Source organism: Solanum lycopersicum, chromosome 7 (assembly GCF_036512215.1).
Source record: "Solanum lycopersicum chromosome 7, SLM_r2.1".
NCBI lineage: Eukaryota > Viridiplantae > Streptophyta > Magnoliopsida > Solanales > Solanaceae > Solanum > Solanum lycopersicum.
In genome coordinates, this window is record NC_090806.1 from 23404696 (window position 1) to 23416740 (window position 12045).

General features: G+C 31.4%; 1 protein-coding gene across 1 annotated transcript; it reads right to left on the bottom strand.

Moving 5' to 3' along the window:
* Positions 1 to 3370: 3370 nt before the first annotated feature.
* On the bottom strand, positions 3371 to 4570 carry LOC101255113 (SUMO-conjugating enzyme SCE1-like). The gene is made up of 3 exons (XM_004242897.5): positions 4406 to 4570; positions 4203 to 4316; positions 3371 to 3682 (listed from the first exon to the last, which is right to left on the bottom strand). The coding sequence occupies exons 1-3, from the start codon at positions 4568 to 4570 to the stop codon at positions 3620 to 3622; spliced, it is 342 nt and encodes a 113-aa protein (XP_004242945.2). The 3' UTR covers positions 3371 to 3619.
* Positions 4571 to 12045: the final 7475 nt, after the last annotated feature.

Sequence of the window (12045 nt, forward strand, 5' to 3'; positions counted from 1 at the left end):
AAGTAATAACTTATAAACTTCAAAAAAATCAAATCATGAAAACTTAATTAGGCTTAACTTGCAAACTTAATAAGTAAAATTGTTTTTTAAAATATCTTTAGGTATACTTAAATAAAAAAATATATTATATATTTAAAAACTAATAATTTAAACTTTGAAATGAAAAAAATTCATATTTTGCTATTTAGAAAATCAAAATAGCTAAAAAAAATTAAATATTTATTGAAATAACTAGATGTGTCAAATGATTTATTCCATCCCGTTCCATTCCGGTCTGTTCTGGTTCCATTTCAGTATTATAGTGGGACAGGACAAAACCGAGGATCTATCCTGATTTTTTCAGTCCGATTCATTCCAGTACCGATTAACTTATTCCATTTCGAGCGTGTACCAATTCGTGTCGGTCTGGTAGTTCCGTTCGGGTCTGTTGCCCAGTCTTAGTCTGATGTATTAATTTTAACTATTTTGAATGCAGAGGTGTGAAGAAGGGATAGTCATGGAAGTTCTATAGCTTTAAATTTTATTTCTTTAAAGAGTGGATGTTGGCCCATGGAGGAGGGGATTTATTCAATCTATCATGATATGATTTAGTAAATTACTATGTTTTGGAATAATACTTCTATGTAATTGACACAATCCAAAATCTTTGGCGTTGAGTTTTCTCAAGAATTTTGTAAGAAAACTTATAAGCAACTTGAATGGATAGTTGGATAGGGATAATAGTGTGTTGCTGGATATTATTTCCAAAAAAGTGAATATTAATTTGGAAGATACTATACTTATTCTTGGATATTACTAAGAAATTCTCTTTGATGATATTGAAAAAAACTTTTAAATGTTTCAAATACTAGTAGAAAATATGAGGACATCATGAATGTAAATTATAAGAAAATCTAAAAAAAGATTAAAAATATCATCCAACATTTTAAAAAAAATTGAAGGGAGTAATTTTTAGTACAAAGAGCATAACATTCTATTCATACGGCCCAAAAGGTATCACAAAAATTGTTTTATAGTGATTCCTTGTATAGGGATAGGGATGAAAGTACCTTATTGGATATTATTGTCCTAGAAATTGAATATTAATTTGGAAGAGACTATACTCAGTCTTTGATAAAACTGAGCCAATTTCTTTGATATTGGATATTCCAAACTCCCGAAAGTAGCTTATAAAATACTTAGTCGTGCAACAATTTTCATCTTAAAATCTTGTATATACACAAAAAATTTTTATGAATTAATAGTCACAAATACCAGATCTTGCTTATTCAAAACTCATAAAGACAAACAATCACAAACATGTAATATCCAGATACCATACCTCAATGATTTTGTACATCTTTTTCAAAATAGATTGTGCAGCTTAACAATCAATTCATAGTAAAAACATTTAATTTAATAAATCTAAATTTAATTTTGAATTGCACAAAACAATTGCCAAAATTTCCATCCTTATAGTAAGATAACTTCATTGGAATTTATTCGAATGTTTGAATGCAAATACAATGATACGATCTTTATCATTTTTCGTTTAAAAATACCACCATGACCAATATCAGATGCATATATGGATTAGGCCGTGACATTAGACAAGTCACCATTCATGCAAAAACCATTGAGCAAATTTAGAGACTAAATGATATCGCAAGGGGAGGAAGCATGAATTATTTGCTACTGCTATTTTGAAAAGTGAAGACATTCATACATGTATTTTGGTAATAAAAATAATTCTAATTTTGTTATTCAAATGGTTGGAGAAGTATTTTGTACATTGTTGGGTACATGCATCATTCTATTGGTGACATTTTATATATAAATATGTATGAGAAGAAAAAATAAATAAATAAAATTTTCTTATATTCATAACAAAGTGCAGATAATTTCACTAAATTTTAGACTGTAAAAGAATGTGAGTATAGTTAGTTTGAGATTTTAATTGTCGTTTATTTAAGTTACCACTTAAAATTGATTATTTGCAGTTCAGTTTATTTTCTGGTATTATACGAAGTTGGAAGAAAAATTAGTGGCAATTAGTTTATTTCCACTAAAATCATATTATTGTGTAGTGATGGTATTTATGGAAATTTTGTTGCTTCAGAAACCTATTGATTATCTTATTGTTGATATTCGTCATAGTTGCATAGTATTAGATGTGTGCCTTACCTGGACATAGGTTTTATCCACTTGATCTTAAGTTCTTCTATGTTGGACATTGTTTGAACGTTTATACACCTCATGAGAAAGTAAATTTAGATTCATATATTTTATTGATTCTGAATTTACCATATCAAATTAAAATTAAATAATCTCAATTTTTGTATGATGTTGAAACCAATTCTGAAGGTCCATACTCGAAGATGATGAAGAGAATTAAAGAATTCTACCCTTAGATGTATGTATGCACTAATTCATAACACTATCTATAAACTGGAGACTACTTACACCGAACTTTAGAAGGAAACAATGGTGAAAAGTCATGGTTAATTGATAGTTGTTTCACTTTTAAAGAGAAAAGAGTCGACCAATTCAAGAAACACTATAGTATAAGAGCGACACAACAACCTAAGTTATATCGATTCTCACGAACCAAACTTGATCTTGTACATTTGTTCTTGATGAATAGTGTTGTTTCTAATGCCGAACTCTGTGAATAGACTTTGTTCTTGAGACCTCAAATTCATTATTCTTTGGGTAGTAAGGAAGGGTGACAAATCCCAAAAAAATTAGCGAGAAAGCTTGTTGCTTCTTATATTAAAGGAAAAAATGTTGACAAACATATGTTTCTTAGTTTGAGCATATGTGCCACACCTAAAGATTCTGGCCAATCCAGCAAATGAAGCATTCCTGACTCATTGTGAACGTACGCTACCTTAGAATCTCTTAGAGCTCGAATGCAAATGGTGATACGACCCTTGTTTGTGCAGAAGTCCTCCCATGAAAAGATGGGGTAGGTTATTTGATGCGGGGTTAGGGCAAAGATGTACAACAATAATTTTGACATGACATGTAATTTGATTTGGGGTTAGGGAAGCGGTGTATCACAATACATTTGACATAACAAACACAATTATCAAGAAGGAAAAGATAGAGGAGAGTGTAAAAATATTGATGAACACCTCCAAGGAAAGTGAACTGCTCAAAAGCATAGAAAAAGACCTCAAAGCAATGATTATGAGGGAAAATAATCATCTTATGAAATTAATAAAGGATCTCAACTACCATCTTTTTCGTACCTTAGAAGAGTTATTTAAAATTGAAGGAACTACGATCTCCTAATATTTCCTACAATAAGCATCAAGGATGTTGACCTTGGTTGTATCATACACCACAAAATAGAATAAAAGAGAGAACGAAATAACATGTTATGTAATTTCAAGCAAAATATCATAGATAACAAGTCTAGAGTTTTAAGCAATAGTTCACAATGAGTCGAAGATAGATAATAGTTGATGTTCATTCTAACCATCGAAGAACAGATAGAAAGAGCATGCATGTTGCACACATACGGTATTAATTGTTCAATTATAAAGAAGATAAGAACCAAATTAGACACATGACCACCATGTTGATAAAGACTATCAATGTCACATGATTAGTCTTAATTCATCACAAAATAATGTCAGAAAAAAGCTGGATACTGTTCAGCCTGCTGTCTGACTCGTCTCCTATACTCAGCATTATCCTGCAAAATTAAGGCCACATATTATAATGAAAAGCCAGAATTAGGAATTAATAAGATTTACTCAATAATCATATTTCAAATGCACCATATCTATGAATGGAAACAAAAATTTAATTTTCTCATTAGCAATTTAACAAAAATTTGTAAGCAATATATTGACATTTGGAATCCCTCCTAATATCCAATAGTATCTCTAAAAAAGTTTCAATGTATTTAGTATGGAAAAATATTTGAAACATATCCGAACTTTGATGGAAATAGCTGTTACGATATCAAACTTTGGTAAGGTCGTTCATAAAGTTTGGTATCATAACAACAATTTCGGCAAATGTTGGAGTATTTTTCATACCCTTTTCCACATTTAAGATATCCTAAAATTTATGTTTTTACGTAAGCATCCGTGTAAGCAATTTCTCAACTGGAATCCTCATAGAATTTCAGATATACAAGCTATTATTGTGAATAATTCTAATATTGAAAATCTGATTGCAGTACACATGAAGCTTGAGTAGTTAGTTACCTGTATGTACATATTATAACTATCTGTTTGTGCTTTATAATTAGGGCTCGGCCAATCAAGCAAATAAGGAATAGCTATCAGAATTTCTTTCACTGTAATGGTAGGACTCCACCCCTAAACATGGTTATAAAAACACAATAACGATAAGAGTAATCTTGAAGACGATATACAAATTTTCAAAATTAAGAATGACAAAAACTTACATGGCCCTGATTAAAGAGAGACTGCAAACATACTTTCCCAGATGGATAGACATTTGGATGAAAGAAACCTTGAGGAAACTTGCACTTGGGTGGCATGAAAGGATAGTTTTCACTAAAGTGAATTGTCATTGGATAATATCCACCTTCCCAGTCACTCTGTACCATATCAGTTAAATATAGCATATCACTATTCAGTACATTAAGAAGAATAGAGTAGAGTATCAACACTATAAAATCCATGATGAGTTTCACATTAAACCTTATGGTACTTTTACAAAATTGACTTTTTCATCATCACAAACATAATATTTTTTCTAATCTACATATGAAATCACGGGAATAACTCACACATAGATACCTTAAAAGGCTATAAGGTATTGTGAAAGAACTCGAAAGATTTGACTGACTCTAAAAATGTAAAAAAATTAATTTTAAATTCATAGGTGACAATATTTTTCATAAAATCACTAGCTATAACTGTTGAAGATAAGGATTGAGTTGATAAACATGGTTCAACTGTTAGAAGGCTGGCTAGCTGTTTAAGAATTAAACTCTGACCTGTACTAGGCTATGTAAGTATAGTACTAGTTAACCTCTATTATTGTAATTTATATTATAACTGCAATACTAGTCTACGAGTGTAAAAATCTACAACTCTATATCAACCTCTACTTAAATGCTTAACCATCAATACAAATCTTGATTTCTTTAAGTTTTGTTGAGAATTAATTCTACATGGTATAAGAGAATAAGATATTCCACAGCTTAAGTATTGAATTCAAAATGATCACATGTCTAGCTGACATGGATCCATCTACGAATACTGTTTCAACTTATTCCCTTCATCACCTAATTGCATCTTGTTCCATTAAACTTAAGCTAACAAAGGACACAAATGATGCAGTTGATTCATGTGATGAGACTCACCTATACCATCAAGGAGAATGAACCAATTGCAAGTGGTCATTCAACTGGAAAGGCTGTTGAGAAAGTTGTGGTTATAAGTGTTGAAGATAATACAGAAAATAGTGGTAGTGTTGATGATTATAGGAGAAATTTGTACTGTTAAGGAATTTGATCTGAAGCACCTTAATAGAAGAAGACATGTACTCTATTGTGGGTTTTATAACTGCCAAATGAGATGTGAGAAATGCTTAAAAAAAGCCCATCTTTTTAGGTTAAACAATAACTGCAGCAACCAAGAAATCAAAGCCACATGTGATGGTATTGAAGCCACTCACAATCATGTTGATGAAGATAGAAAATTAAAAAACTTTAGGCTTAGGTCTTAAGTACAAATCCTTCAGGACTTTCATGCTAGGTAAGGCACCATATTTCACACTTAATCAGTTTGTTAATTCTCTCAGGATTTCTGATATGAAAGAGAATTATGAAGAATTGCAACTACACAAGCACGAAATTCTTTACCCAAAGGATAAGGGAATGATGAAACTACTCTTAGAGAAGTGGAAACAACAACTTCAACTCCAAAGGAAGGGGTCTCAAACCTGTTGGACAAGGATCAAATACTTTAGAATAATCAAAGCTTCTGAAGTAGAAATAAGGATAGAAATGCTACCGATTTGCTTAAATTATTGGTAATAATGGTACCACTCTTAAGTTCTTTTACATGTGGGGTTACTCTTGTCAATATGTAGATGAACTACCACATGCCTTTGCTGCTATCAATCTGCATAATATATCATCTACATATGAAACTTTGTATATGGCTTGAAGAGCCAATATTTTTTCTAATTAAACACTACAGTGGATTTTATTAAATTTTTTTGGGAATGGATCACAATTAGACATAATAGATGTTTGGAATACAACTAGGTCATGTTTGAAATAAGAAAAGGTCCTTGTAGATCCTAAGATTGTTTGAGAATCTACTGTCAATTTGTAAAATTGCTAAAAATTATTATTGCACTATTGAATTTGATGAAACTAACATTATTGTAAACGAGAAGAACACAAGGATACTACTAACCTAGGGATCTAAGAGAAGTGGACTCTATGCTTTGACTCATATACAAGATTAGAAGACATCAGACATCATTGAGCATATATTAGGACATCCTAGTTTTTGTTGGAATTAATGCATCAATTTTAGTCTTCTGAAATTGTTTCTTAGTTTTTCAAGAAGTCTCTTTAGAATTTCGTAGTACATGTATCTAGTAAATTGTGATACATGTATTAATTATTTGTGCAATACTTTTTATTTTCTATTTTTAGTAGTATAAATAGTGATGTAGTTGATGATTGTAATCATCTCAAGTGGCCTTAAGTAGCCAATAATTAATTTGAGTATTCTCTAAATATACTATTTTCCTTCCATATTTTCTACAAATTGGTATCAAAGCAGGTTTTCGTTCATAATATGGAGCTAGGTGAAGAAACAAATATGGCATCCAAAACAAATAAAGGTGTTGATTCTTCTGTTGTTCTTACTCCATTTTTTTATGGAACTTATTTTAAATACTGGAAGATAAGAATGAGAACACGTTTGAATGCTGAAGGTTTGTGTATTATTGTTGCAAATGTTTTTGAAGAGAGAGACAATGATAGGTGATCTTACAACAGCGAATATGAAAATTATAGAGGCTAAGTATCGTCAAAATGCAAAATCCTTGAGCAAAATCCAAATGGGAGTCTTAAGAGCATATTTTACAAAAAATTTCTAATTGTGAGACTGCAAAGGAAGCTTTGGACTTTCTGGAAACTGAGGTGTATGGTGATGAAAAGGCATGAACTATAAATCTTCAAACTTTTAGAAGAGAGTTTCAAAATTTAAAGATGATAGAATCTAAAAAATAGATGAATATTGCACAAGAGTCTTGAATATCGTTAATGAAATGAGAAATCATAATAATAAAATTCCGTGCACACAAGAAGCAAAGATATTTTCGTGAAGATCAACCCAAAGAGACGGTTTTCCACTATAAAACAAATGAGAATTCTAAAAATTTCTAAAAAATCAACAAAAGAAGAATCTCAAGCCAAAAAAGAAGCAGGATCATGATGGTTCTTCCAAGAAGGTTGAAGAAAAAAGTGAGAATAATTCTAGTCTTTTTCGTAAAGTTTTACAATGCAGAAAAATGTTGGAACAAACGCAAGCCCCACTGTAACTTTTCTAAAACGTTTGTCCCCGTTGAAAAAGATTGCTGCCACAAGAAACGGGAGCAAGCAATTTTTTGTGAAAAATAGGCGGAAGAAAGGGAAGAAAACCTTTCCTTTGCTTCTAAATCTGATGCTTCAACAAAAAGCAATGAAAGGTATGTTGATAGTGGTTGTAGTAATCACATGACTGAAGATGAAAAGACTTTCCTCTGAATTAATAATAGCATCACTACTAAAGTGAAGATGGGGAATGAAGCCTTAGTTGATGCGAAAGGTAAAGATAATATTTCGATCAACATGAAAGGATGCGGTAAGCAAGTTCATGACGTTCTTTATATTCCTGACTTGGAAGAACATTTGCTTAGTGTTGGTCAACTCATGGAAAATAGTTATGCTCTTTTGTTTAGAAATAAGTATTGCAGGATTCATGATAAAATTGAGCCAAATCAAGTCATTGTTGAAGTAGAGATGATAAAAAGAAAATTCCCTTTGCAATTTCAATACAATTCATTAAGAATGAAATTGTAGATGAATCATGGCTTTGGCACAAAAGATTTTGTCACTTGAATTTTCATGGTTTGAAGCTTCTCAAGCAAAAGGACATGGTGCAAGCCCTTCTGGAGATACGTACTGACGTTGATCCATGTGAAAGTTGTATAATAGGAAAGTAACATAGGAAGTCTTTTCCAAAAGGGGTGTCTTGGAGACAACTTTATTTTTGGAACTAATCCATATCGACATTTGTGGATCAAAGAAGACTCCATCTTTTAGAAGTCAAAAGTATTTTCTAATGTTTATTGATAAATACTCAAGAATGACTTGGGTTTATTTCTTGAAAGAAAAGTCAGAATGATTTGCTACATTCAAGAAATTTAAAGCCCTTGTTGAGAAGAAAAAAGGTTGCAACATTAAAACCATTCGCAGTGATAGAGGAGGTCAATACACAGGTCGAGAATTTGAAGAATATTGCAAAAATAAAGTCATTCAGAAGCAACTTACAGCAGGGTATACTCCTCAACAACATGGTGTATTTGAAAGGAAAAATAGAACACTTGTTGAAATGGCAAGAACTATGATGAATTAGAAAGAGCTGCCAAAATATTTTTGGGTAGAAGCAGTGCATACAACAATTCACATCCTTAACAGGTGTCCAACAAAGTCACTAAAGGACAAGAAACCTGTTGAAGCTTGGAGTAGAATTAATGCTTCTGTAAGTCATTTTAAAATTTTCGAGTGTATTTGTTATGCTCATGTACCTGCTGAGAAAAGAACAAAATTGATGAAAAAAGTAAAAAATGTATCTTTCTTGGCTATTATGATGTGACAAAAGGATATAGACTTCTCGATGTAAAAACTAACAAACTTGTTGTTAGTAGAGATGCCATTTTTGAAGAAAAAACAACATGGAATTGGGATAATGATAAAATAGAGAATACTGCTCTCATATAGTCAAATAAAAAAGAGGATGAGAAAGATGAAGATGTCTGTCAAGGGGGAGAAATCCCAGATTCAGATGATGAAGAACCACCTCCAAGAGGAACAAAATGTTGAGTGACATTTATCAAAGATGTTATTTTGTTGGTGTTGAGCAAGAAAAATATGAAGAAGCAATAAAGCATGTTTGGAGGAAAGCCATGGAAGAAGAAATTCGGATGATTGAAAAAAAATTACTTGGGAGCTTCTATACCTACAGAAAGAGAAGTTGTAAGTATAAAATGGATGTACAATATGAAACTCAATCGGGAAGGAGATATTCAAAAGCATAAATCATGTTTTGTTGCTAGAAGCTTCTCGCAAAAACCATGTATTGATTTTTATGAAGCGTTCTCTCTAGTTTCTCATTTTGAGACAATTAGAACTGTATTTGTTGTTGCTGCACAAAAGAAATTGAAGATATTTCAACTTGATGTTAAATCTGTATTTCTGAACGGAAAACGTGATGAAGAGATTTATGTTGAGAAACCTCAAGGTTTTTTTGTTCAAGTGGGAGAAGAGAAGGTGTACATGCTAAAAAAACTCTTTACGGGCTGAAGAAAGCTCCAAGAGCCTGGTACAATGAAATTGATACATACGTTCTGAAAAATAATTTTCAGAGAAGTAAAAGTAAAGTCACTTTGTATGTTAAGAAAGAACATGGTAGAATTATCATTGATTATCTCTATGTGGATGATCTGCTCTTTACAGGAAATGATGCAAAATTTCAAGCAAGATATGATGCAAGCTTATGAAATGAGAGATCTTGGGTTGCTAAATTATTTCTTGGGCATCGTAGTTTCTCAAGTGAAAGAAGGAATTGTCATTTTTCAAAAGAAGAATACTAAAGAAATTATTCACAAATTCAAAATGATGGATTGCAGGTCTATGGACATTCAATTAGAAGGAAATGAGAAGTTTAAGATGATGGAGAAAATAAATCGAATAGCTCACTTTATAGAAGTATGATTGGAAGTTTGCTATATTTTACATCAACAAGGACAAATATTATATTTGCTGCTATTTTATTATTCAAATTCATGTAAGAACCAAGCCAAGTGCATTTTGGAGCTGCAAATCGTATTCTACGCTACTTGAAAGGAACAATGAATTAAGGGATAATGTACAAATTTGGTGGAGATTTGAACTTAATTAGTTATTCTTATAGTGATTCGGCTCGATGTATAAATGAGATGAAGAGTTTTTCTGATTATGCTTTATTATTTGGATAACGTATCTGTTCTTGGTTATCAAAAATGCAAAGTGTTATTTCTCAATCCAGTGCCGAAGAAAATAATATTTCAGCATCCAAGGCTACCTCTCAATCTATTTATCTTAGAAGAATATTTGAAGACATTGGTGAAAAAAAAAGTAAATCTTTTGTATTGTGATAACAAATCAGCAATTGCAATTGCCAAGAATTAAGCCAGCCATGAAATATCAAAGAATATTTCCATCAAGTATCATTTTATCCAAGAAGCATAAGAAAGGCAAAATTCAGTTGCATTATTGTCAGACAGGAGAACAACTTGCTGACATCATCAGCAAAGCACTTCCTAGAGAAAAAATTTTCTATCATCGAGAACGCATTGGAGTTATCAAGCAAATGCATTGTGGCGGAGTGTTGGAATTAATGCATCAACGTTTAGTATTCCGGAATTATCTTTAGTTTTTCAAGAAGTCTCTTTAGAATTTCATAGTACATGTATCTAGAAAATTGTGATTCATATATTTAGTTATTTGTGCAAAACTTTTTGTTTTCTATTTTGAGTAGTATAAATTGTAATGTAGTTGATGATTGTAATCATCTCAAGTGACATTAAGTTGCCTAAACTCGAGCATTCTCTAAATATGCTATTTTTCGTCCATATTTCCTACAATTTGATGTTTTAAAAAGTTTTGAGTAACAGTAGTTGCATTGTGTTAATATTTGGAATAAAAAGCTTAGTGTATTCTAGTTTTCTGTTGGACCAAATTGGCAAACTTGCACATGACTTGAGTAATAAAATTAAGAAGTAACCTTTATTGAAAACACATTTTTATTTGTGGTTCCTTCTCCTGTTAAAAAATGTAAACTTCCACATGACTTAAGGAATAGAATTAAGAAGTAACCTTTATTGAAAACACATTCTTATTTGTGGGTTCCTTCTCCTGTTGAATTTTTTCAGCATATGAAATATCATGTAGTGTTTGTAGATGATTACACAAGGTATACATAGAGTTAACCGATGAAAACGAAGTTTGATTTTTTTTGAAGTATTTGTTAAATTTAAAAAATTTGTGTAAAAACAATTACCAAGAGAGATTAAGATGTTCCAATGTGATGGAGATGGTGAATTAATCAAAACATACTTCATTAAACATCTAGAAGATTGTGGTATTGTTTGGCACGTTTCATAAACAAATACACTTGAAGAAAGTGGTCTTAGAAACAAAAATATGCATATTGATGAATTGGATTAAATATTTTATTACGTGCTAATCTTCGTTTGTTTCTATGAGTTGAGGACTTGCACTGTTTTTCATTGATAGACTTTTGTCCTCAGTCTTGAAGATGATTACTCCATTTGTTCGGCTATATTATTAGAAACTAGATTAAAACATCCTAAAGGTGTTTGGTTGTAAATATTTTACATATATCAAGGGTAGTACCAAGTTCAACCTGAAGACTTACCCTTGTGTGTTCATAGGATACACCCGATTGCACAGGGCTACAAGTGTTGTCATCCGTCAACAAAGGGAGTGTATGTGTCAAAACATGTTGATTTATGGATAATGTTACCTTTTATCCTCCAAATCAAACATATAATACTATTTATGTCTCACCTCATCTAGCTACTTTTGTTAAGTTTTTCTCAAAATTTTCGGCATATGAGAATACTCATTTAGGAGAAACGCATATATTGTGTCAACAATTAGTGAGAATCTTGAATATATTAAAACATATGTTGTTTAGAATACATAAGCTACTAATGATAATGTTATTGAACATATAACAACACTCATGCCTATTGATGATGATAGTGATGTTGAACTTTAAGATGCAT

Excerpts from the sequence above, each read along its gene's own strand:
- LOC101255113 (XM_004242897.5), bottom strand. The coding sequence starts at position 4,570 with ATGGTACAGAGTGACTGGGAAGGTGGATATTATCCAATGACAATTCAC. Across the intron at positions 4,317-4,405 it reads CTCTCTTTAATCAGGGCCAT|GGGTGGAGTCCTACCATTAC; the intron begins GTAAGTTTTTGT and ends AACCATGTTTAG. Across the intron at positions 3,683-4,202 it reads GTTATAATATGTACATACAG|GATAATGCTGAGTATAGGAG; the intron begins GTAACTAACTAC and ends TTAATTTTGCAG.